At 39.1% G+C, this 27038-nt stretch overlaps 2 protein-coding genes across 2 annotated transcripts in view; one reads left to right on the top strand and one right to left on the bottom strand.

The window, feature by feature from the left end:
• LOC122478471 (probable cation-transporting ATPase 13A5) overlaps window positions 1-8232 on the top strand; it is a gene marked incomplete at its 5' end in the record, with an annotated part of 44896 nt that extends 36664 nt beyond the window's left edge. The window contains 3 exons of the mRNA XM_043572063.1: window positions 3109-3197; window positions 5522-5602; window positions 7531-8232. Of these exons, the coding sequence (XP_043427998.1) occupies window positions 3109-3197; window positions 5522-5602; window positions 7531-7791 (431 nt within the window). The remainder of the gene's footprint in view (window positions 1-3108; window positions 3198-5521; window positions 5603-7530) is intronic.
• A 3414-nt stretch (window positions 8233-11646) lies between these two features.
• Window positions 11647-26586, bottom strand: LOC122478468 (phospholipase A and acyltransferase 1). The gene is made up of 3 exons (XM_043572061.1): window positions 26422-26586; window positions 20671-20939; window positions 11647-11896 (listed from the first exon to the last, which is right to left on the bottom strand). Exons 1-3 carry the CDS (start codon window positions 26558-26560, stop codon window positions 11795-11797), a joined length of 510 nt encoding a protein of 169 aa, XP_043427996.1. The 5' UTR covers window positions 26561-26586; the 3' UTR covers window positions 11647-11794.
• Between the last annotated feature and the right edge of the window lie 452 nt (window positions 26587-27038).

The following is a 27038-nucleotide window of genomic DNA, read 5'->3' as shown; positions in this document are numbered from 1 at the left end:
TATATTTTTGCTGGTTTTCTTTAAAAGACCAGTTCTCAGATTTAATAAATTCTGTATGCTTTCTCTTTTCTAACTTATTAATTTTTGCTTTTTTCATTCTTTTTCTTCCTTCTTTCTCTGAAAACATTGTAATGTTTGAATTGACTTTATAATGTATTTTTTTTTGATTCTTGTGAAACAGGAAAATCATTTAGATCAACAATGTTTCGGCCATGTTCTTTACATTTTCACATGTCTGTAATTATGACTTGATTTCTTCTCTGACCCACCTAGTTTTCAGAACAGAGAGGTTTCCTTTTCAAGTGGAAAGGCATTTCGTTTTCATTCCTCTAGTCCTCTTTATTCAACAGTCTGCAAATCGACTTGATTTGCTTTTTTTTGTCCCAGCTGATGTTTTGAATTTTGTGTTAAATCTGTATGTTAGAAGGGAGTTTTCATTAAATTTAGTTAATAATTTCTAGTTTTATTGTCCTGACCAGAGAACCTGGCCTGTAAAATTTCTGCTCTGGGGAATTTACTATAGTTTTGGCATCCTATGGCATAAACTGTAATCTGTAATTTTCTAAATAAGTCATAGATATTAGAAAAGTAAGCCCCATTCCTATTCCTAAATTAGAAACATACCTTTACTATGTTAAACTAGTTTTAGTATTTATTTACCATTCTATCTATTTTCACTACCACACCCCCCTTTTTTTTTTGGTACAGCTGTTTTTTCAAAGGTTTTGAGAGCATGCTAAGACCTTTCTTTCATTTTATATTTTCTATAAACTTCCTGATTTTCTGATATTTTTTAGTTTTGATTCAGTGTTTGATAATTCCCTTGGCTCTTGTCACAAATCAAGAATCTGCTTTATGTTTTAAGGTAAATCACTTATAGTCCTTTTTTTGATTGTGAATGTATTTTACAAGGAGGATATGATATATTACTTTGGCAAGTACTTTAGTTTGAACAGTAACTACAAAGCTTTTTATATACATTGAATTAAGTGAGAACCGAATTAGTTACATCATAGTGACTTAAAGCTTGTGGGTAAACTCAAGTCCTACATGGAAAATAACTGAAAATCTTAAGTTAAAAACAAGTTTTATAAACAAATATTCTAACAGTCTCCTAATAAGCCATTTAGTCTCAAAAGTCCTTGGAACTTTCTATTACAATATCAAGCAATTTTATTTTCAACTCTGTATCTTTCTTGATAGCCTTTGGCAGATCAACTTTATAATGAGACGATCTAGAAAGAATACAAACTTAATCTTTATGGAAAAAAGATGTGACTATTTGCAAACCCTTCCCTTCCTTGCAATCTGTAGTGTCTTGCCCAGGATATATCTTCCCAAATGCCATGAGCAAAAAAGTACCATTCTTTCAAGCTTCCTCATCAACAGCAACTGATCTAGGGAGGCAACACTCACTTCCATTCATTATGTTCTCCAATCAAAGCTGAATTACATGAAGGCCTTATAATTTTCCTTCCACACTGGTCATTCGTGTGCCCACCTGGCCTGCTTTTCAGATCATTAGTCTAAGGACAGTGTGATGTGTCCAGCACTCAGTTGCTGTGACTACCAGGCCTTCGTCAGGATGGACACTTGGGGCATCATCTTCTCCCAACCTCTGGGTCCCTGGGACATGGAAACAATGACATAAATGAAAAATCCACACAGCCATCTCCTGAGCTCTTCTTACCCAACTGCACACATTATTTGGGGAAATAAGCGATCCTGGTGCCCCTGCTTTTTCTTCTCTATGCTTCACACCCCTCCCAAGCAAGCCTGGCTCTTCTGGGAGGTGTGGCATCTAGCTGTATATATCAAGTGAAGCTTGGATGAATATGAGGGGGTGCGTAGGTGCACAGGGGTGAAACAGCTTTGATGTCTTCACAAAAATAGGGCCAGCTGCAGAGGCACTGTCATCTCCGATTTTTGGTTGGTATAGAGTTGGGGGCTGGCAGGCCATAAACCTTGGAATAAACGAGGTAGAGAGAATACAAGAGAACATCCAGTTTGTTCATAAATTTTAGAGCGTGTTAGGATCCTTTATATCATGGCAACACTGATGAAATCCAATTGTTTGGGCCTGAAGGTGCTAACCTCATCAGAAAACCTTTGTAAGGCCCATCTACAAAGTGTGTAAAAGCTCTGTGGATGCAGACGTGGGTAGGGCTGGAGGGATAAAAACAGTGGTGTTGGCACAGTGCATCCTGGGAAGTTTAAGCTTCCTAAAGCAAAGCCATTCGGGCAGGTTGGAGAGAAAGAACCCAGGAGATGTACATGATAGCTCCTCATTCTTTCAATTCAGAGTCCTACAGAAGGGCATACAAAGTCACTTTTAAGTGGTTACAGTCTAGTAGATGCATAAAGGAAGATCTTGCAAAGCAAGGTGTTACATAACCCTATGAAAGAAAACTTTGTGAGAGAGGCCTGGGTAGGCCTTAAAAAGAATGTGGTATCTGAATTGGGCTTTTTAAGAAAAATTTAAGAAAAACTGCCAAGACATAAAGAATATCCGCTACACAGGGTACTTCGTGAACAAAGTCCTCCTTGGAGGTAGCAGGTTTGCGATTTAACCCCGTTCCACCACATAAGAAAGAGCAATGAGACTAGAACAGAAAAGCAGATGGAAATTAGATTCCATTCAAGGAAGGCCTTGAATGTCAGTTGAAGACCCTTGGACTTTATTCTCCAGGCAACAAAGAATGCAATGATACTAAGAGGACTGACCGTTCATCCATTCATGTAGAATTCACTAGACACGCAGTGATAAAGCATTGCGGCTTCTCGACCCTTCATGTAGGTTGGTCACTGCAGGGGGTCCCGTGCAGTGCAGAAGTCCCTCCTGGACTTCTCAGCTGACATGACTCCTTTATGGAGTGTCCTGTATTAGATCAGCAGTTTTCCATAGCACGCCTTTGAAAGGAAAGATGTGAAGCTGTCACCTTTGTCCGGTAAGCATTAGAACATATTTTAAAACATATGAAGGATCTATCAAAACATCTGAAGATATAGCCGATATTTGCCCAACAGAGATAATTGATTCTGCAGTGTGTGCCAAATTGTATGAAACATTCGTTTAGCATCTAAAAATAACGTTTGGTGTTTCTTCAGATATATTCTCATTTCTGCTGATATCTGCCTTGGGCCTCACAGTTTTCATTCTGTTTTCTGACTTTCAAGATATATATCGTGGAATGGAGGTAAGTGGTATTCATTTCCACCTCTGGAGTGACTCATATGTGCAATGGGACCATATTTGCACTGTAATTGGCAAGTCAGGTATTACCGTATTCTCTCCATTTCATGTTGTTGAGGCTATTCTGACTTCCTAGAGGAACAAATAACTCATCACACGTATGTTAACCTCTGCTTGTTCCCATATCATCTGTATTATCAATCTGGAACATTTATCTATTCACACCTAAAATGCTGTTTGGATACTTTATTCATCCATGTTATGCTAATATGATAAATTGTGCTAATTCAGTAATTCTTCAAGTGTCGTTTTTTAAACATATAGTAGAAATCCTTTATAATGTAGTTGTAAGGAGTAAGAAAAAGTAGACTTGTAGGCCAATCAGGTTCTGTCTGTCAGACATTGACTATGGGGAGATTTATTTCAGTGGGCATCACTTAATCCAAAGGGTGGTGGGTTAAAATAAAATTTAAGAAGAGGTCATTGAACCCATTCTTAGAGCCAGCATTGTGGGAGAAATGAAAGAGAGGGATTGACTCTTGACTTGCAGTCTATAGTTTTGTTGAGGACATTGTGTCCTATGCGAGTGAAATGATGACATGGCCACCTGGGACCACCTGTGCTTGTAGAGGGTGTGGAGAGAAGTGGGAAGAACACAGGAAGGAGGAGCTCTCACGGGGCCTGTACGCTGTACCATCATGGAGGGCCTCATGGAGGAGGCTCAACTTGATCTGGGTCCACAGGATAGGCTGGATTTTGCTAGGTAGAAGGTAAGGGTATTTCAAACCAGGAGAACAGCCTGAGCACAAGCAGAGAGGGCTGCAAGAATCTCTTTTGTCTTGGAAATGCAAAAGAATGTAAGGTGGCTGAAATAAAAATCGAAAGCAAGACTTGTTTCACAGAATGCTTGGAAGATTGGCAAAGCCTGAGGCAACATGCTGCGGAATGTGAGGAAGGCGTGGTGTGGCTGGACAAAGGTGGCCAGGGGAGTTTGGGCTTTCTCCTGAGAGCAACAGAGAGTCATTGAAGATATCTGAGCAGGCTTTCCAGCAGGGCTTTTAGGACAGCCTAATTACGTGATGGCAGCCTAATTACGTGATGCTATATGCTTGAGCAGAAAGTCTACGGAGGGAGATGCAGTTAGGAAATGAGAACCTAGACCATTTAGTCACAAGACATTATGAAGCTCCAGAGCATGCTTGGCACTAGCGAGCCCAAGATGTGTAAGGCGTGGGCACAGCTCTCAAGTAGTTCAGAGGCTAGGAGGGAAGACCATCCCGTGGGCAGATAATTCCAAAGCAGTGTGACAAGTGTTTTCCAGGCCAAGGGATGGAGAGTAGTCCTCTCAGATCAGGGCAGGAGCAGCAGGGAGGGGAAGGATCAGGTTCTCCACTACACTCTGACCCATTGCCAGATCTCACAACGGTCTCCAGACAGCTCTGCACCCAGGTGCTCTGTCTCACAACCTGAGAAAGGCAGTCTCTACATGAAAGGAGAAAATAAAGCGCAATAATCTGCTGGGGATGCAAATTGACTGGGGATGAGAATTGCAAGGGGGCAATCAGATGCTGTGGAGGATCTGTGGTTTTAGTCCTAACAACAGCTCAGCCCCCATGTTTGACTTTGGGATCAGAAAGGGGGTTGTGGGAGTAGTCTTTTGCCACTGATGCCAGCATGGGAAGTTGTAGTGTTAATACCTATCAGTTCATCATAATTGGTGGCCAATAGGTACCCTTGAATCCTTAAAAGGAGCTGGGTTGTGTGTGTTCAACGTTGATCAAGCCATTAGACTTAGGACTGGGAACCTTGGTTCAGAAAGTTTCCACCTAGTATCAAAAGTAACTGGTAACCTCTGTGCCCTTTATGTTTTACTCATACGTCAATTTCACTGAATGAATGAACTCCAAGTAGATTTTAACTTTGGGAGGATTAGAAGTGATAGCATTATTAGATGAATGATTTAATCCTGATCCTCTTACCTCCATTTGAAAAGATAAAAATGAAGAGAGACACACAGGTTCCAAAGTGTTTTGTCCCATGTCTGTGACCCATGGCACATTTTACCGAATGTTTACTCTCAGGCAGTGGAGGAAACACAGGCCAAGAGGCAGTCAGTTCTCATTTGAATTCTGGCTCTGTTTATTGATTGGCTTTGCATCCTTAGGCAACGCACTGACCTCATCTGTGAAGTGGAGAAAGCAATGCCTACCCTCCAAGCTCAGAGAGCTGTTACAAATACATAAATTAAATAAGATAATTAATGTTTATGTGTGTGTTTTCAAAATTTAAGGTCTGCATGGTATAAAGCTAAGATTCTTTTTTTAACAGTTCATCCCAACACTGACATCATGGAGGGTTTCGATTTTGGTGGCAGCCCTCACCCAATTCTGTGTGGCCTTCCTCGTAGAGGTAAATTTTTGTACATCTCTTACACTTTTTCCGGGAAAATAAACAAATAAAGGGTCTCATTCTCAACAGGTACCTGTTTTTTAGATGGACCGTTTTTGTCTCCCAAAGTGATAGATATTAATGGTTTGTAAGAACTGTGCATGTTCTCTTTGGGGGAAACTCTTGCAGAGTGATTTAAACTTCTCTAAAGGCTGCATAGAAATGTTCTCAGGATCCATGTTTAGCATGGAAGGCAAAACATCAAATTAACTCTAATTTTTGTCTCCCATGAAGGCATCGTAGTGTATTTTTCTAGTATTATCAATAAGCTAGTAGAGACTAGACCAGGTGACCTACAAGCTCTAAAATTCAATGAGACCTTTCAGCGTGAAGAGCTGTCTTCAGAAGGGCTTCTTTAATTAAGAGTGGAAGGAAAAAATTGCTCATCTAGTCAATTCTTTGTCTTGAAAATCTTCCCCTAGTGTATTTTTCTTCTATTCACTGTCATTAAATGACTTTACCTACTCAGTGAAAGTCCTGGGTATTATTTTTTTTAAGGGACAGTTTAAAAAAAAAGATTCATGTATTGTAAATCCCTTGGGAAAAGGGTTCAAACAAATCTATGTAAATATATGTGTGTGTGTGTGACACACACATCATTGTATACAATGAGTGTAAAATTTCTCATACTCTAAGGAATCAATTTGAGACTATATATATTTTTATGTATTTTATTTTTTTAAAGTTTTTATTCATTTATTTTGATAAAACATGAGTGGAGGAAAGGCAGAGAGAGATGGGGAGAGAGAAAATCCAAAGAAGGCTCTCTGCTGACAGCACAGAGCCCAATGTAGGGCTCGATCTCACAAACTGTGAGATCACTACCTGAGCCAAAAATCAAGAGTCAGATGCTTAACCGAGTAGCCCAGGTGCCTGAGACTATATAGATTTTCAAATAACCCAAAAGGGGAGGAAAAAAAGTCTACATGTATGAAAGTATTCATCGTAGTATTATCTATGGTGGTAAAATTTTATTTTATCTTAATTATAAAACATTTTAATGTTTATTTATTTTTGAGAGAGTGTGAGACAGAGTGTGAGCAGGGGAGGGGCAGAGAGGGAAAGAGACACAGAATCGGAAACAGGGTCCAGTCTCTGAGCTGTCTGTACAGAGGCTGATGCGGGCTCGAACTCATAAACCATGAGATCGTGACCTGAGCCAAAGTTGGACGCTTAACCAACTGAGCCACCCAGGCACCCTTATGGTGGTAAAATTTTAGATTCAACCTATATGTTCAAAAGTAGAGGTGCTGTTTGTTTAAATCAATCGTTATACACCAATTTGAAAAAATGGTATAGGATCATTAAAAGTGATTATTGAGAAGACTATGGCTACATGTGACAGAAATTCTAGCACAACCAAAAGTGGAATGCAAAATTTGACCATTCCTATTATAAATGTGTAAACATTGTGAGTGCACGTGTGAACATAGAAAAAAGAGAACCCTCCCCAAACGGAAAGCAAAACCCATTTGATTTCTAGAGTTCCGCCATTCATTCAACAAACCATCAGGTGGCACCTTGTAAGTGGCCTGTGGCAGGTAGCAGTGATTTTTTTTTCCTTTTCTCGATTTTGAGTATGTTATTTTGTTATCATTTCAGTCTGGCAGTAAAGTAATTTCAAGTGAATCACCAGCCAGGATTTAACTAGGAAATCTGTAGAAATGAAAGGCTGTAAGCTTTTGGTGTGAACACAAGCACACTGCCTTCTCAAGGGAGAGAACCAGGGAGCTGCTAGACTTGGTGGGGACAGCAGGGAGTAAAGTTGCCTCAGAAGCAGCTTTAAATAAGTACATCTGAGAGACAGGCCCCAGGTGGGCGGTGAGTACCCCTGGCTGCAGGGGAATGTGGAAAGATGGTTTGATTGTTTTCTCCACTTGATTTCTCAGGATTTCATTCTTCAAAATCGAAAGCTCTGGCTATGGATCAAAAAAGAATTTGGATTCTATTCTAAAAGTCAATATAGGCACTGGCAAAAAACGCTGGCAGAAGATTCCACCTGGCCTCCCACAAACAGAACGGATTATTCAGGCGATGGTGAAAATGGATTCTACATCAACCGTGGCTATGAAAGCCCTGAACAGATTCCAAAAGCAAAACTCGGATTGGAAGGCCAAACCGCAGAACAGCATTTTTGGACCAGGCAGTAATCAGAATTATTGTCATATGGGGTTAACATCATCTCCTTGCTCCCAGAAACTAACATATTGTGGAGAGGTGATGACAGTCTACCTCTACCTTTCTTTATCCATCAGAGAATTCAAGGTGCATTTCTCGATGTATTGAACCTTGCAAAAAAGAACCTTAAATATGCTTATTTTGACTGTATCCTCCACTACTGAGGAAAAACATGAACTTCCTCGATTGTCTTTTTTTTTTTTTCCTTAATATTGCATACCATTATCCTGGCGGAAATGCCCAAGCTTTTATGGTAGTGAAATTAGTGGTATGAACATCAGTAGAAGGAAAATTCAAGAAGAGTTTGGTCTTTGAAAGTTTCACCAATATATCTTTAAGTCACAGACAAATAAAAGAATATGGGGGGAAAAAGTCTTTCTATCAATAAATTGTCACAAGTTTACTGAAACTTATATTCACTTGAGAAGACCATTTATGTACCTATATTTTCCAAAGGTCACAAAATTCCTCTTTTTGCTTCTTTTTTATGGCTTTAATAAAGAAAGAAGAACTGAGAATTCCTTCAGAAAAATTAACTCTGTAATAAGTAGAGAATGATGGAGGTGCCTGTTAACTGCCTATAATCTTGGCTTGGACACAGCTTCTATCTAAGCCAACTCCACTGATGTTGGCATCACCCAAAGTATATTGTTTTGGGGACAGTGTGTCCTGAACGTCCATGGTAGAGCACAAAGATAATGGGATAAATGTTAAAATATACTTTTCACTTAAAGAAGCATGACACTTTTATTTATTTGTTGCTATGGACAGATGAAACCCTCAGGTTCTAAGTCAAAAAGTTGGTTCAAACTCAGCATTGCTCATCTTAAAACACAACCCTGGGGAAAGGATTCCTTATGTTTGTGTCTTCAGCATGACAAGCATCAGGCTGCTGAACGACCTCAAGTCCCATTTCATCTTTTCATTATTTTACTCAATCATTATGTGCGCACTAATGGCCACAAGAAAAGGTATATCCTCTGTAAATATATTCTGTATGTTATTACCTTTAATATATATCTACTTCTCGGTGACCTTGAGAGGACATACATTTCTAGTGAACCTTTTAAATTAGCTAGTAGGCTTTCCTTGTGACCATAAATTAAGTTTTGCTAATTTAACAGATCTTTAATGGCTCATAGGCAATTAGCTAACCAGTTCTATCCCACGAGCTCCAGTTATGTGCCTAATACTGTGATGGATGCATTCAATAATGCCTTTATAATTCTGTAATCCTTAGAGCTGAAAAAATGTTTTTAACATTTCAGCAATGCATTGCTGTATATAGTACTATATACTTTGTTATACACACCAGCAGCATAAATGCAAATTCCTATAAAAACAAACCCTTTTTATTTGCATTTTATTTGCTTTTTAACCTTTTCTTGGGTGGATGGCTTTAGCGAGGGATTATTTTAAAACGTGTCTAATTTAGTGACTACCAATGAAAGATGAAAAGACAAAGAAGAGTTCTAGATTAAGAAATATATGCCAACCTAAAATATATGGCAGCTCAGATTTCTTGAACTGGCATATTAGTATTTAGTAATTTGACCTTCAGAATCAGAAGATTCAATTGACACACTATGACATTTAGATAACATAAAAAGATTTAAAAAATCTTTATTCAATAAATGTACTGCCTCCCTTGCCCAGTTTTTCCAACACCCTATTAGTTATCTGATAGATGATGATATTTATTTCATAGGTCTTTTTTTTGTGTGTGTAGGGAGGGCACATAATAAAGTTGAACTCTATGCTTGACTTTGCTGAAAGTACTCTCAGAGAAGGGCTTAGTAGTCTTGGAAGAAATGTTTGATAAAAGCACAATGAGCATGACCCTGGACAGTCTTAAGCTGCCCATCATGAAGAATGGGCATTTTTATGGGAAAACTGATGACTAACTTTGTGAGCTTTCCTCTCAGGGTGAACACCACTGGAGCCTGAACACGACCTATGTGGAAAGGTATCATCGAATTCAATTAAAGTGCACTTGTGACCCAGCATAGCTGGGACTGCCTTGTGGAGTGGAGGGGTCTAGAATTCACTAGTAAGGTTTGACCTGAAGATCCTCAGGAGGTCCTTTCTGTCTCCACTTCCCTTCCCTCTCCCATCGGCTGGCATGGTAATCCCACCACACCCGAGTCTCCTGCTTTGGGTAAAATTTGCCCTCTGCAGTCATACTTTATTAAAAGGTAAGCACACCCTGGGAAAGGTAACACATTATGCTGATGCCAATCTCACCCTAATTTGACAATATTAGAAAAATTCCTCTTTTTTTTTTTTTTACTATTACTTCAAAGGAGAGCATAAAAGGAAGAAGAAACTTAATGTACAATAAAAATGAAGGGGTGACTTTGGATCACGGTATCCGGTAGAAGACACCCACCCCTCCCAGAGGACAAGTGGAGGAAGAGGGATTTTGGGGGTTATCTGGAGACAGAACTGGTGTCATAAGAAAGGGAACGGATTAGACAGGGAACAAGGAAGAGAGATGGGGTCCCTATCATTGATAGGGTCCTAGACCCTATCTATTCATTGAGTCTTCAGTTTAGTTACTTTATCTACCACGTTCCTTATTCCCTGATCATACCCTCTCACCCCCATTTAATTGAACTTTTTCTTTATTTAATGTCATGCTTTTAATTATGACATAAGAAGGATATCATTGCTTAGCAGTGTGGTTGGTAGGGTAATGGTACAATGTCTGATACAATCCTAGGGTATCGAGACCTGCATTCACTTTTTTCCACCTGCTGCCAACAGGAATTGCATTGGGAACATATTAAAAAGTAATTTGTTTCATTCAACATATAATCAACAAAATGAAAGAATAAAATCATGACACTCCTTGATTTACAGTAAAAGCTTTAAACAGTAACACGAGATATTGTTTTCTAAAAATGGCATTTGAAACCTACATTTAATGATCTCTTGTTAGGGTTAAAAGGGTCAAACCCCCGAAATACTTCAAAGGAAACAATGTAGCTCCATAGAACAGAACAACCCACTCTTGCTGTTCACTCCTGACACACACTCCTGACAAATGAGTGACTTCCAGGGAAATCTGGATCCCAAACACCAGAGCAAAGGATCCCAACTCCCATATGCCCCACCCCCATCTGCACAGGAACTAGGAGCTAGGAGTCCACCCTCAAATGGATTGTGAATCAAAGCTCCTCAAACTGCCTAACCAAATGCTCAATTTCCCAGTTTCTTTTTTTTTTAATATGAAATTTGTTGTCAAATTGGTTTCCATACAACACCCAGTGCTCATCCCAACAGGTGGCCACCTCAATGCCCATCAATTTCCCAGTTTCTTTTCTGTTCAGTTAGATGTCAATCTCAACAATTTGGGAATCTTAACATTTCTTTTAAAACCACATACAAATGGCTCTTCATTCCTCTGGCAAGTACAAAATAGCCCACCCTCAGGAGAAAGGAAACCAATATTTATGGTAAAAGATAAAATATGATGTGATTGTGTTAAGATCTTCCGCTGTCTTGCTCAAAAGGCTACTGCTTCTTGGGGCGCCTGGGTGGCGCTGTCGGTTAAGCGTCCGACTTCAGCCAGGTCACGATCTCGCGGTCCCTGAGTTCGAGCCCCGTGTCAGGCTCTGGGCTGATGGCTCAGAGCCTGGAGCCTGTTTCCGATTCTGTGTCTCCTTCTCTCTCTGCCCCTCCCCCGTTCATGCTCTGTCTCTCTCTGTCCCAAAAATAAATAAAAAATGAAAAAAAAATTAAAAAAAAAAAAGGCTACTGCTTCTTGTGTAAGCTGCCATGGCAAATCTCTGCTGGTAGGGAGAAAAATTTCCACGGCTCATTAATGAGATAACATCAGTAAGCAATTTATTAAAGAGACTGCCATCCATCACTGGAATTTTGAACAATAATCATGCATCGAAAATAAGTATTCCCAGTTTTTTTTTCCCTCCTCACAAATTCCTTCAGTTCCAATATCTCTTCAGTAAATTGTTAATAGTATTTTGCTCTTTGTCTTTTTGGAAACAAGCCCAGGAGTGAGAAGACACCAGCAGCAGCTGTCACAAACCCAATGGTACTTATTGCTTGGTTGGCCTATAGAGAAATGAGAAACAAAAAAACACCACAGCTTATTCTAAAGGCACCTCAGTGTCCTAAATCCAAGCAAACTGAAGACCCTTTCGATGACACCGGAAAAATTTAAAGCTTCATGCCAAATTAAATTCTGTGTGAAGATGAATAAATTTATAATTTTTGTAATTATGACAAAGAGATAATTAAATACACGTAGGTGTATGTTTCTCATATTTTTATGGCCCCCAATAGTTTATAACTCATTATGGCACAATTCCTAATAATCATCATAGTACATCTGGGAGGTAGTGCTACTCCTATTTGGGAAAACTTGGTAAGTTAAGTGATTTGCCTGAGGTCATACCACCAACATGTTTAGATATGGGTTGAGCCATGAACCATGTGTTTCCCTTCCAAACAATCCCTACCTCCTTAATACACCCTAGTTTGGTCTATACCAGAGTGAATATCATGTGTGTGTGTGTTCCTGACTCAAGAATGTCTACTAGAGAAAGAATTCACAGATGTAATCTAAACTAAATACCTATATGCTCTTATTTGGTAGCAACAATTTCTCTTTTGATAAACAAACTTCAAAAGAGGTCACTACTGATGTTAACTATTGTGTCACAAATTAATTTGTCATGTAGACAAACTAAAATAAACTACTCTCGAGCTCAGTTGTCCATAAAGGAGTTCAGACGTTTGTAGCTTTAAGGGTATTAATCATCATGATGAGGCATCTAATAAATATTCATGATTTTCATGGCACTCAGCTAATACTGCCTTCCATCTGCATGAGTTTGCGTGCAGTTTTATGACCCAAAGGTCATATTCAGATGCTTCAGAGTCATCAGACATTCTGAAAACAACAGTTGTTCTCTGGGATTGAAGAATCAGGCTTTCAAATAAAGCAAAACATTTCCCCCAAATGATTCCAGGGACAAACCCAAATGCTGGAAAGCCTGACCCAGATCACGTTTGAGCATGCCTTCTCTCTAACCCACAGGTCTCCACCACAGAGCCTGCCACCCCCACGTGACTGCCACATAGTGCTGCCTCCCTACCTGCAGCTTCCCTGTGGGAACCAGACTGCAAGGGCCTGGCCAATGACAGGAGCATTTACTCCATTTATATCACCCTGGGGTCTGCAGGGACAAGGCCAGTCACCAAAACTCCCTGCTGTGCCACCATCCCCAGCTGCCAGGGAGAGTGGCAGCTGGCGAAGAAATGACAAATGCTATTTTACTTTACAATCCTAACTTTATTTGGTTGCTTGATTATTTTACTCATAATTTTTAATTAGTCACCACCTAAGTTATTTCCCGGGGAAAGAGTCACAATTTGCTGCAGTCCAGAACTACCCATGGGGAGCCAGGGGGACAGGCAGATACAAGACAGAGGACAAAGTTCCAAAGAGAGGCAAAATCAATAATCGGATAGTCAATCGAATAATCAAGCCTAACTCTCATATAATTCCAGGCAGATGCTGAGATCCCAAGATCTGATACAGGGAAATATGGTGGTGGCGGGGCAATGAACAAATAAGAAGATGCAATTGGTATCTTTAGAGAGAGGAGTCAAATGGCAGTAGGGTACAGCCCTGGGGAAGATCCTGTGGGCTTCCCAATTCCCAAACACTTATTTAAAATTATATTCTAGATGGCAAAATCCTGTGACAATCCCTTGGCGTTTTGTGTAATGGGATCTGCTAAACGCAGACCTAACTCACTGGGTATCTTTCAGCCAGTAGAAATACAAGAGATGAAAGAAATCCCACAAATCTAAGAGGCCTGGGGAAAGCAATGTGATCCTAAGCCAAAATCCCCTGAGAGCACACAGGCCAGATACAATTACAAGGAAACTATTTCCTATAGTGCACGCGGTTTCCCAAATCCCAAACACTTACTTCAAGTTACATTCTAGATGGCAAAACCTTGTGTGATTGGGACAATCCCTTGGCGTTTTGAGTAACAGGATCTGACTTGCAAGATTGTAACAGCTCAGAATGTTCTCAGAACCTATATGAACACGAGCTTTTATTTCACAACTTATTTAGGATTATAAAGTCACCTAAGCTGACTCTTCATACTTTTATCCTTTACAGGGCTTTCTGACTGTGGGCCATAATAAAAGCCTCATTCTGAGGATCTAAACATGACCAGGGAAATATTAGTTGAATCTGGAGTGCTGTATCCTAACATAGCATAGCTGGGTCACAGATGACCACAAGGTCTACCAAAATTCCTTTTCCTCTGAGACTGGAGCACTGGAGCACTGGAGCACAGTCAGAGTATATTGTAGATCAGCTTGTTCAGGCCTATGCAAGAATGCTGCCATCTTCCACAAAGCTAGGCACATTTCAATACCTTGGTAAGACTATACCAGTGGAGCATGTCTACTTAAAATCTTTTCTAAAAGAAAAGACAAGCCACATACTAGAAAAAAACAAAACAAAACATTTCCAACAGGCAAATCTTACAAGGAACTGTTACCCGAAATATGTAAAAAGCTCTTAAAACGCAACAAAAAGAAAACAAGCAAGCCACCCAGTTTAAAAATGGGCAAAAGATCTCAAGAGACACATCGTCAAATATGCAAATGACAAAGGAGCATATGAAAAGACGCTTAACTTCATACATGTTTAGGGAATTGCAAATTAAGACAGTGAGACACCACTGTGTACCTATTAGAATGGCTAAAACCCAAAATGCTCACAATACTAAATGTGGAAGAAGACATGGAAAAACAGGAACTCTCCATTCATTGTTGGTGGGAATCCAAAAGGGCACAGCCACTTTGTAAGACCTTCCATGGTTTCTAACAAAAATAAACATATTCTTACCATACAATCGAGTAATCATGCCCTTTGGTATTTACACAAAACCCTGCACACAAATGTTTCTAGCAGTTTTATTCCTAATTACCAAAACTCGGAATCAACCAAGATGTTTTTTAGTTGCTGAATGTACATCCAGACAATGGAGCGTTACTTGGTGATAGAGAAAAATGAGTTACCAAATCATGAAAAGACATGGAGGAATTTTAAATGCATGTTGCTTAGTATGCATTCTTCTCAGCAGTTGCCAGACACTTGAGAGGAGGAAAGACGAATAGGCAAGCAGAGCACGGAGAAGTTTTAGGGTAGGGAAACTATTCTGTATGATACTGTACTAATGGATATATGTCACTATACAGTTACAATTTATAGAATGCAAAACACTAAGACTAAACTCTAATGTAAACTATTTTAGGAGAGGCAAAATTTTTCCTTTGTGCATCTTAGGTTTTCAGCTGAGGCTCACTAATAAAAGGCAAATTGACAAGAGAAAAACAGAGGTTTATTAACATGTACATCTCAAACATACACAGGAGAAACTCAGGGAAGAGTAATTCAAAGAGGTGGCTTAGAATTCAGGCTTACATAGCACATCTTCAGCAAAGATCAATACATTTGTAGAGTAATGGCAGGACAAAAGAGAGCAGTTTCAGGCTGCCAAGGATGGCAGACCACGGTAAGGTAAACATGGGAAATTAAAGGCAAAGGCTAGTTAGTAAGGGTTGTTATATAACATTTTTTTTTACATTTATTTATTATTGAGAGACAGAGAGACACAGAGCATGAGCAGGGGAGGGGCCAAGAGATGCAGAGACACAGAATCCGAAGCAGGCTCCCGGCTCTGAGCTGTCGGCACAGAGCCCGACACGGGGCTTGAACTCACAAACCGCGAGATCATGACCTGAGCCAAAGTCGGACGCTCAACCGACTGAGCCACCCAGGTGCCCCAGTAAGTGTTGTTATTTAGATTCCTCTACTGGTTGTCTGTGATGATTAATTGTTGTCCTTCCTGCTAGCAAAGGGAAGAGGGACACCTTTCAAAAATGTATCTCCCACTTTTAGGCAAATATGTGGAGAGCAGGGCCTGCTTCTTCTCAAGTGCCTTCAGCTCTTGATAATAAATAATAATCCTTATGCCACATATTTTGAGGTGATATTCTAGTTTCCTTCACTATGGACTTTGGTGGATAATGTGTCAGTGTTGGTTCATTGTTTGTAACAAATATACCACACTGATATGGAACGGTGATGGTGGGGGAGGCCGTGTATATGGGTGATGGGGAGGGGGTATGTGGGAACTCTCTAAAATTCCAGATCACATTTGCTGTGAACTGTAGATTACTCTAAAAAAAATGAAGCCTATTAACTTTTTTAACACAAAAAAGCACGAAGAAGAAAAAGATGGACCATGATCCTTCCACCTTTCTAATCTTTTTAAATGCAGTTGAGGTTTTTTAATTTCAGAGAAATACATAGCCATTCCCCAAGAAAACTGTTCTATGTTCAAGACCCCTAATCCCTTGCAGCTAAGGCAGTCCTGAGAAGAAAATACATTGCAATCCAGGCCTATCTCAAGAAACAAGAAATATCCCCAACCTAACCTCACACCTAAAGGAACTAGAAGCAGAGCAGCAAAGAAACCCAAAATCTAGCAGAAGAAGAGAAATAATACAGATGGGAGCAGAAATAAACATTATAGAAACTGAAAAAAACAGTAGAACAGATCAACGCGTCAAAGAACTGGTTTTCTGAAAGAATAAACACAATTGATAAACCCCTAGCCAGACTTTTCAAAAAGAAAAGAGAGAGGACCTAAATAGATAAAATCATGAATGAAAGAGAAGAGATCACAACCAATACCACAGAAATACAAACAATTATTAGAGAATACTATGAAAAATATATGCCAACAAACTGGACAACCTGGAAGAAATGGACAAATTCCTGGACACCCACACACTACCAAAACTCAAGTGGGAAGAAATAAAATATTTGAACAGACCCATAACCAGCGAGGAAACTGAATCAGTTATCAAAAATCTCCCAACAAATAAGAGTCTTAGGCCAGATGGCTTCCCAGAGAAATTCGACCAGACATTTAAAGCAGAGTTAATACCTATTCTTCTCAAGCTGTTCCAAAAAATAGAAATGGAAAGAAAACTTCCGGACTCATTCCATGAAGCCAGCATTACCTTGATTCCCAAAGCAGACAGAGACTTCACTAAAAGGGAGAATTACAAAGCAATATCCCTGATGAACATGGATGCAAAATTTCTCAACAAGATACTGGCAAATCGAATTCAACCGTATATTAAAAGAATTATTCCCCATGACCAAGTGGGATTCATTCCTGGGCTGCAGGGCTGGTTCAATATTCACAAATCAATCAGTGTGATCCATCACATTAAAAGAAGAAAGGATATAAGGGCCATATGGGATCCTGTCAATAGTTGCAGAAAAAGCATTTGACAAAACACAGCATCCTTTCTTAAAAACCCTCAAGAAAGTTGGGATAGAAGGAACATAGCTTAACATCATAAAGCCATATATGAAAAGCCCACAGCTAATATCCTCAACGGGGGAAAATTGAGAACTTTCCCTCTGAGATCAGGAACACTACAGGGATGTCCACTCTCACCGCTGTTGTTTAACATAGTGTTGAAAGTCCTGGCCTCAGGAATCAGACAACAAAATGAAATAAAAGGCATCTGAATTGGCAAAGAACAAGTCAAACTTTCACTTTTTGCAGATGCCATAATACTGTACATGGAAAACCCAAAAGACTCCACCAAAAAGCTGCTAGAACTGATATATGAACTCAGCAAAGTCGCAGGCTATAAAATCAATGTACAGAGATCAGTTGCATTTCTATACGCCAATAATGAAACACTAGAAAGAGAAATCAATAAATTGATCCCATTTACAATAGCACCAAGAACCATAAAATACCTAGGAATAAACCTAAGCAAGGATGTAAAAGATCTGTATGCTTAAAACTATAGAACACTTAAGAAAGAAATTAAAGAAGACACAAAGAAATGGAAAAACATTCCCATGCTCATGGATTGGAAGAGAAAATATTGTTAAGATGTCAATAATACCCAAAGCAATCTACACATTCCATACCAAAATTGCACCAGCATTCTTCTCAGAGCTAGAAGAAACAATCCTAAAATTTGTATGGAACCACAAAAGACCCTGAATAGCCAAGCTAATGTTGAAAAAGAAAACCAAAGCCAGAGGCATAATAATCCCAGACTTTAGCTTCTACTACAAAGCTGTAATCATCAAGACAGTATGGTATTGGCACAAAAACAGACACATAAACCAATGGAATAGAATACAGAACCCAGAATGGGATCCACAAATGTACAGCCAACTAATCTTTGAGAAAGCAAGAAAAGGGTATCCAATGGAAAACAGTCCCTTCAGCAAATGGTGCTGGGAGAACTGGACAGTAACATGTAGAAGAATGAAACTGGACCACTTTCTTACACCATACACAAAAATAAAGTCGAAATGGATTAAAGACCTAAATGTGAGACAGGAAACCATCAAAACCCTAGAGGAGAAAACAGGCAACAACCTCTTGCCATTTGCCACAATGTGGATGGAACTGGAGGGTATTATGCTAAGTGAAATAAGTCACTCAGAGAAAGACTGATACCATATGCTTTCACTCATATGTGGAATGTGAGTAACTTAAGAGAAGACCATGGGGGAGGCAAATGGGGAAAAATAGCTTTTAACAAAGAGGGAGGCAAACCATAAAAGACTCTTAAATACAGAGAACAAACTGAGGGTTGATTTGTGGGGGGTGTGGGGGAGAGGGGAAAATGGGTGATGGGCATTGAGAAGGGCACTTGTTGGGATGAGCACTGGGCATTGTATGTAAGCAATGAATCAAGGGAATCTACTCCCGAAGTCAAGAGGACACTATATATGCTGATGTTAGCTAACTTGACAATAAATTAGATTTAAATAAATAAATAAGTAAATACATAAATAAATAAATTTGTTGACACTTTCAAAAAAAGGCCCTTAATCCCTGAGGAGACCCCAAAACTAATCCAACACTAGCTATTGTTGGTAGTAATATTATCAATTATTGATAGTCATGAAAATAATAATAATGTGCTACAGTTTCTATCAGATCAACATAAATTTTATCGAGGAGTACCAATACAGCTATAAAATTCTTTTTTTTTTTTTAATTTTTTTTTTCAACGTTTATTTATTTTTGGGACAGAGAGAGACAGAGCATGAACGGGGGAGGGGCAGAGAGAGAGGGAGACACAGAATCGGAAACAGGCTCCAGGCTCTGAGCCATCAGCCCAGAGCCTGACTCGGGGCTCAAACTCCCGGACCGTGAGATCGTGACCTGGCTGAAGTCGGACGCTTAACCGACTGCGCCACCCAGGCGCCCCTAAAATTCTTAATTACTATTATTAAAAATAACATTCATCTAAGACACATTGTTTATTGAGATGGATGATATGTAATACAGTGCACTAAGAGACTTCAAATATCTAGTATAATCCCCCACAGAGCCTCAGTTTATAGGTTGGGAAACTGATAAACAATGTTCTCCAAGCCACCAACCTAATAACTGGGGAAGATGCAGTTGTAGCTCAGGTAAGCACAATTTCAAAGCTTAGGTGAGTTCTTAGGGCTGTCACTGTACTTCCTGCAACAGAACCAGCTAGAGAACAGTTCTAGTTGTTGAGGAATGATTAATTTTTCATGGGTCTTGATTCTGGGTATGAAAAGGGAAAAGATGAGGGATGGTAAATTAGAGCCAAAGCAAGAAGATGGTTCTGATCCCCCCCTTTTTTTTTAGCCACATTAAAAAAAATTGCTTCTTGAACACAGTGGACAACTTTATCATTTACAAAGGAGAGGAATGGACTCCACTTCCTAGTTACACCCTTAGTTTTTAATGCGAAGGTGAACAGGAATTTGTGTGGATATCTTCTGTGCTCTGGCTCAGAAGCGATTTATTGTTACATGGGAATAGCACATTCATTATGTTAATATATTTCCTAATAAAAATGCATTTCCAATTAAATTATTTCCTAATGAAAACAAATGTATCCTTTCATTATGTTCCCTGTCCCATCTTCCCAAGCTTCCGTGAGGGGAATTGGAAACTAATTCCTTAGAACAGATGTTTCTGTAACTGATTCAACCATTTCAGGATACTGGGAGCCTTTATTCATTCTTCAATATCCCTTTAATAAATCTTTAGGTTAGAACATCAATGTTGGAACTGGAATGGTGCCACAATAGGTAGAAAGAAGGCAAATGAACCAAGCATGCTTTTAGTTAGGAATCTGCCACGCTACAAAATAGTGTGAGAGACGACAACAATGCATGCTACTTTAAAAATAATTGATCCATTTTAAGAAATCATCCAAAATCTCAACCAATCAAAGGATCTGCTTAAAAGCACAAGATTCCTCTGAAACTAGCATTGCAAGGAGACAGGAACAATTTTCAAAGCCACCGAAACATGTCTGTCATTAGCTGGCCTCTCTCAGTCAGGTAATGGAGAAGAATCTCAGAGTTACCATCTCTATTTCTGGCAAATGAACTTCCATTTAAATATTTCAACATTCTTTTCAGAATGTCCCTTTCAGCATGTGAGGCTGCTGTATGGCAGAAAAACGGAAGGAAGGAACCCTGAAGGACAGAACGCAACAGGACTGACAGAAAAGCTATGGTCTTGATTCGGCTTCAAGCTCCTTCCAGCCCCAAATTCAAAATGTCCACGTTCACGCATTAATGTGGTCATAACTGCTACCTGATCTTGGACACCTCAATTCCTGTCCTTATCCTTCAGGATTCTCACCTTTTCTCCATTCTTTTCATTTTGTTTTAGGCCTGAGAATCTTATAGTCAGTAGTGCTTATTTTCCCAAGGTAAGAAACTTCTATGTCTTCTAAAGAAAACTCACCTGCTCTGAAACTCCTTCTCCATAGCGAAGCAAAGTCACAAAATGCTCACAGTTGTTGACAAGTATGTCATAATCCACCTCCTGTCCAATAACAATCTCTGACCGCTGCATGACTTCCTCCATGGGGAGAGGAGGATAAGTTTCATCATATTTATTGTTTATTCTGTATGTGTCATTTCCCACGACATCCTTCAGGGGCTGCATCTTCACCAGGGCCTTCCTGCTAAATATAGACTTGGCGCTTGTAAATGCTGCAGGAATGCCATCCTCTATAAGGAGAATTCTGGTTAGCAAGATGTGGTGACCCAGCTCAGAGAACCCCAATGCCAGAGTATTGCAATGCCACATGTTGGAAGTGAACCCAGCTCGGTTCCCAACTTAGCACCAAACCAGAAGCTACTTAATCATACCAGGCTTAATAACTCACTTGGTAGTTTATCAATGACACTTCATACTGTATGAGGGAAAATAGAAGAGAAACCTGTATCTGCCCGTAGAGAAAATTGAGTGAGAAAACTACCCATTCTTGGAGAACAAGTTCTCTATCAATTGGCATTATTATTAGAGATCTTGGTATGTGTTCCTAACATAGTACAGATAAAACCATTGTTTCCTTTTTTCCCATAAAATGTGCTTTTTTTCAGAATCTGAACCCTTCCCAACTACTCTCTTTGGGCCTCAGCTGTGTGCATTGTGATTGATAAGCTCGTCCTTGTTGTCTAAGTGTGCTCCTTACCCCTTTCTCTCCTTTTTACACTTGTTCTTTCCACTTGGCTTCAATTTGGTTCCAATTTGAAACCCCTCCAAGGGGTCAGCTGGGGTCAAGCTGGGGCCCTGCTTTTGTCTTGCCAGTTCCTTTAGGCCAAGAAACTAAGTCCTGAAACTGAATCTAACCTAGTAGGCCCTGTCCACCAGATGCAGCCCCATGCAATGCCACACCCACCTGTTACATGTCCCACCCCTGCAACTCCCTTTTAACGGCCTCAGTTGGCAAACAGTTGCCTAGACTGCTAGATACCTTTGTCTCCTGGTCTGCTACTGCCAGCATCTGAGGTTGGACAGATGATTGCTCAGTGTTCAGCTCTAACACCTGGCCCTGGTCCCTCTCCATCTGCCCAAGACTGCTATGCTTGGCTATGTGTTCAAGTCAATCATGAGAGAGAGAGTCTCCATGTAACCAGTGTGTAGAGAGTCTTCCTTTTTGTAATAACTAAAAGCTAACTTTCTTTTCCACTCCCTTTTTTTCCTACCTTCCAAGTTCCTTTTCCTTCAAGCAGCACTTCCAGTTAATATCTTACACATTGGAAGTTCTTGTACAAGTCCTTAGAGCAGAGGTCTCCTAGTTAGAATTACTAAAGTTTTATTTACACTAGTCTGATGCTATCAATTTAGAGAGGAGGACACTGAAGCTTAGAGAGGTAAACTGGCTTGCAAAATACCACCTGAGTAGTTAACAATAGAACCAGAAAACTGCGTTTCAGTCTACAGGATCAGAGCTCAGTACTAGAACCATGTTAAAATGGAGCTTAACACATGAAAATAAGGGAAGAGCAGAAAAATCTCTTATTGTTTTCCGGACGTGAAAACTGCAGAGATATTGCAGCATTGCTTACTGTTAATCACTAGACTCTGCAGAAACTAATGGGTGTGTATCGTAAATGTCACTTTATTTGCCATTTCCATTTCCAATATTCTAGAACAAGAGGCAAATATCTCAAGATGTTGCAAAAGTCACTACATTAAAAATTCTCAGACATCTCCAAGATAGTAAGACCAAGGTTATTAAAACTTCTTTCTAAACGTAACTTGAAGAAAAAAAAATCTCCAGGCTACTTGTTATTTGCATACATTTTTTTTTCTTAAAAAATGAATTAATTTGTGCTTATTTCTAAATATTTAGGAAATATATAAAAAAACAACATAAATGTGTAAATTTAATCACCCATTATCTGCCCAACCATAATCATGTTATTATTTTGATAATATTATATCCTTTTATTATGTCTTTTATTAACACATGTATATTGAAGCATACCTATGTGTGCATTCACATGGGTATATATTATTTCTTTGCAAAGTAGGTATAATATGACACACTGCATTTTTAATCTAGATTTTTTCAAGTAAATATCATGCAAGATTATTTCTCAAGCAATTAAGCATGTCCAGAAATATGATTTTTAAGGGCCGTTAAATAGCTATTGTTTTGGCTTATCTAGCACCCCATCCCACCTCTGCCTCTTTCTTTCTGGAAATGATTTTGTGTGGGCTAATCACAGTATCTCCTTCTCCAGGGCACAACGATGGTGCAGTGATGGGCATGGGATCCACACTCGCCCAAATTAGATTGTTCTCCATGTTATTTCTAACTGCAACAGGCAGGGATTGACCCTCTCTTATTAGATCACAAGACTATAAGAATGAGAGCCTAAGGATGTTGATGACTATCAGTTCAGTCTCCTAGAGAGGCATAGTCTGGGAGAATTAAGACAATACTTGGAAAGGAAATGCAGATGTGAGTCTTGATACTCATGCTTATACCCCTACATCCAGGCATCCTTGAAGCCAGCACCAACCGTCTTTATCCTTTTTGTAGTTTTCCTCAGTGAAGCAATGAATTTGCCTTTTTGCTTATGCTAACTTTTGTTTGTTTCTGTTACTTGCAACCAAAGAATTCTGTCAATATTCTGTGACAAAGTCTTAATTCACTTAACTAGTCTACTATTGAATCTAAGCCATTGTTGGCTTTTTTTTTTTTAACCTCTTCATCCCCTTCACATATTTCACCTATCCCTCCCCTCCCCTCTGGCAACCACCCATTTGCTCTCTGTATTTGTGAGTCTGTTTCTGGTTTGTTTGTTCATTTGTGATTTTGTGGGTTTTGGTGTTTTTTTTTTTTTTTAGATTCCACATAGAAGTGAAATCACATGGTATTTGTCCTTATCTTATTTCACACAGCATAATACCATCTAGATCCATCTATGTTAAGGCAAATGCAAAGATCTCATTCTTTTTTATGGCTAACATTCCATTATATATATATTACATATTATGTATATATGTATGTGTATATACATATACATAATTTATTATGTATATATATATTTGTGTGTGTGTGCATGTGTGTGTGTGTGTGCGAGTATATATATTACATCTTCTTTATCCATTCATCTCTCAGTGGACACCGAGGTTGCTTCCTTATCTTGGCCCTTGTAAATAAAGCTGCAATAAACATAGGGGTACATACATCTTTTCGAATTAGTGTTTTCACTTTCTTTGGGTAAATATCCAATAGTGGAATTATTGGATCATTGGTTTTTTTTGAGGAAATTTTAATTTTCTGTGGAAATATACTGTTTTCCACAATGGCTACACCAATTTATATTCCCACTGACAGTGCAGGAAGATTCTCTTTTTTCCACATCCTCACCATCATTTGTTATTCTGCCATTGCTTGTTTTTTAAACTGTTATGAGATAGAAGTGAATACCTTTATGCTGAATGTTATTCTACATCTTTATAAATATTTCTGAAGAATAGACTCAGAGAAGTAAAATTACAGGGTCAGAGCATAGGAACTCTTTTAAGACTCTTCATACACACTATTAAATTGTTTTCTTTTTTTTTCAATATATGAAGTTTATTGCCAAATTGTTTTCCATACAACACCCAGTCTCATCCAAAGTGCTCATCGAAGTACTTCCATACAACACCCAGTCTCATCCAAAGTGCTCATCGAAGTACTTCCATACAACACCCAGTACTCATCGAAGGTGCCCTCCTCGATACCCATCACCCACCCTCCCCTCCCTCCCACCCCCCACCAACCCTCAGTTTGTTCACAGTTTTTAAGAGTCTCTTATGCTTTGGGTCTCTTCCACTCTAACCTCTTTTTTTTTTTTTTCCTTCCCCTCCCCCATGGGTTTCTGTTAAGTTTCTCAGGATCCACAGAAGAGTGAAACCATATGGTATCTGTCTTTCTCTGTATGGCTTATTTCACTTAGCATCACACTCTCCAGTTCCATCCATGTTGCTACAAAGGGCCATATTTCATTCTTTCTCATTGCCACGTAGTACTCCATTGTGTATATAAACCACAATTTCTTTATCCATTCATTAGTTGATGGACATTTAGGCTCTTTCCATAATTTGGCTATTGTTGAGAGTGCTGCTAGAAACATTGGGGTACAAGTGCCCCTATGCATCAGTACTCCTGTATCCCTTGGGTAAATTCCTAGCAGTGCTACTGCTGGGTCATAGGGTAGGTCTATTTTTAATTTTTTGAGGAACCTCCACAGTTTCCAGAGCGGCTGCACCAATTTGCATTCCCACCAACAGTGCAAGAGGGTTCCCGTTTCTCCACATCCTCTCCAGCATCTATAGTCTCCTGATTTGTTCATTTTGGCCACTCTAACTGGCGTGAGGTGATATCTGAGTGTGGTTTTGATTTGTATTTCCCTGATGAGGAGAGACGTTGAGCATCTTTTCATGTGCCTGTTGGCCACCCGGATGTTTTCTTTAGAGAAGTATCTATTCGTGTTTTCTGCCCATTTCTTCACTGGGTTTTTTGCTTTTCGGGTGTGGAATTTGGTGAGCACTTTATAGATTTTGGATACTAGCCTTTTGTCCGATATGTCATTTGCAAATATCTTTTCCCATTCCGTTGGTTGCCTTTTAGTTTTGTTGGTTGTTTCCTTTGCTGTGCAGAGAAGCTTTTTATCTTCATAAGGTCCCAGTAGTTCATTTTTTTTTTAATTCCCTTGCCTTTGGGGAATGTGTCAAGTAAGAAATTACTGAGGTCTATGACTGAGGTCAGAGAGGTCTTTTTCTGCTTTCTCCTCTAGAGTTTGATGGTTTCCTGTCTCACATTCAGGTCCTTTATCCATTTTGAGTTTATTTTTGTGAATGATGTGAGAAAGTGGTCCAGTTTCAATCTTCTGCATGTTGCTGTCCACTTCTCCCAGCACCATTTGTTAAAGAGACTGTCTTTCTTCCATTGAATATTCTTTCCTGCTTTGTCAAAGATTAATTGGCCATACGTTTGCGGGTCTAGTTCTGGGGTTTCTGTTCTGTTCCATTGGTCTATGTGTCTGTTTTTGTGCCATATTAAATTGTTTTCATGAATGATGTTATCAACTTTCATTTCTTTCAACAATATCCTTGCTTTGGTTTCATTATACCCTTATCAACACTGACTGTTACCACTTTTAAATGTTTGCTAATGTGATAGGCATAAAATGTGTTATTCTGTTGTACAATTCCTAGACCAGTCCCTTTAAAGATGGGTATTGACTTGTGCTTTTCTTCTTCTACATACTGTTCATAGTTCTTTACCCATATGTTTGTTGGGATTTTGCTGTTTATGTATCCCCAGCATCTACCAGAGCCTTTGGCACATACTGGGTAATCTGTAAATAGATGTTGAACAAATTGAAATGATTTGTGTGACAGGTAAAGACACTGATGCTTATGTTTGTGAGCAATATTCTCCCCAGTGGATTATTTCCTTTTTAATTATGTTTTTTAAATCCAGAGATTTTACTGGATTCTAATGTTAATTGGTTAACATTTTAATGTCTTTTTGATTTAGCCAAAGCCACTTTGGTCTTACTATGTCGTTCATTAAACCTATTTCAGATAGATTTATCTACTTTCTACATTTTATTTCTTTTTTTTTATGATTTCATTCATGATTCCTTCTTATAACAAGAGAGTTCAAAACCTCCAGGAGTTGCGGGAAACAAAACTTACCTAGAGGTGCTATGTTGATAACATAACCATCACCCAGGTACAGTGCCCAGTGCTGATAGCCAGAACGAAACACTTCAATCAAGTCGCCCGGCTGGGGGTTACCAGGATAGCTCAAACTAAAGCAATCATTAAACGCCATCTGCAATGACAGACACAAAGGCAATCTAGCTGACATGACTTGCCAAAAGAAAATCAGTTTAAGACCTCCACAGAAGTATAAGGATACAGAATTTATTGGGATTGCATTCCTTATTAAAGACTTAAACTCACACCACTGTCCTTTGTATGATCATTCTTTGTATGATTCCAACACTGAATTATGTGTGCAAAAGTGAAAAAACAAGTGGGAAAGAATTTTTCTGCTAATTGTTTAATTTTCTGTAGCAATGCTTCTCATCCTGATCAACCCCAGGGCTCCTTTACGATAATCAGCATCTTATAGTTCTTTAAATCCAGATATTCATAGATAATATGATTTACCCATACACAACATTTCAAAAATAGTAATATGGTGCCCTATTGGAACAGAAAGGGGAAGTAAATTTACAATAGTACGTATTTTACTTATGTAAATAGTCGGTCCATGACTATACAAAAAGATACAATAAAGTATCCAT

Source organism: Prionailurus bengalensis, unplaced genomic scaffold (assembly GCF_016509475.1).
Source record: "Prionailurus bengalensis isolate Pbe53 unplaced genomic scaffold, Fcat_Pben_1.1_paternal_pri Un_scaffold_70, whole genome shotgun sequence".
Lineage (NCBI taxonomy): Eukaryota > Metazoa > Chordata > Mammalia > Carnivora > Felidae > Prionailurus > Prionailurus bengalensis.
The sequence above is the reverse complement of the archived record's forward strand: the minus strand, read 5'-3'. Positions and strand labels throughout refer to the sequence as shown.

Excerpts from the sequence above, each read along its gene's own strand:
- LOC122478468 (XM_043572061.1), bottom strand. The coding sequence starts at position 26,560 with ATGGCGTTTAATGATTGCTTTAGTTTGAGCTATCCTGGTAACCCCCAG. Across the intron at positions 20,940-26,421 it reads TATCAACATAGCACCTCTAG|AGGATGGCATTCCTGCAGCA; the intron begins GTAAGTTTTGTT and ends TTCTCCTTATAG. Across the intron at positions 11,897-20,670 it reads GAGAAGGAGTTTCAGAGCAG|GCCAACCAAGCAATAAGTAC; the intron begins GTGAGTTTTCTT and ends ATTTCTCTATAG.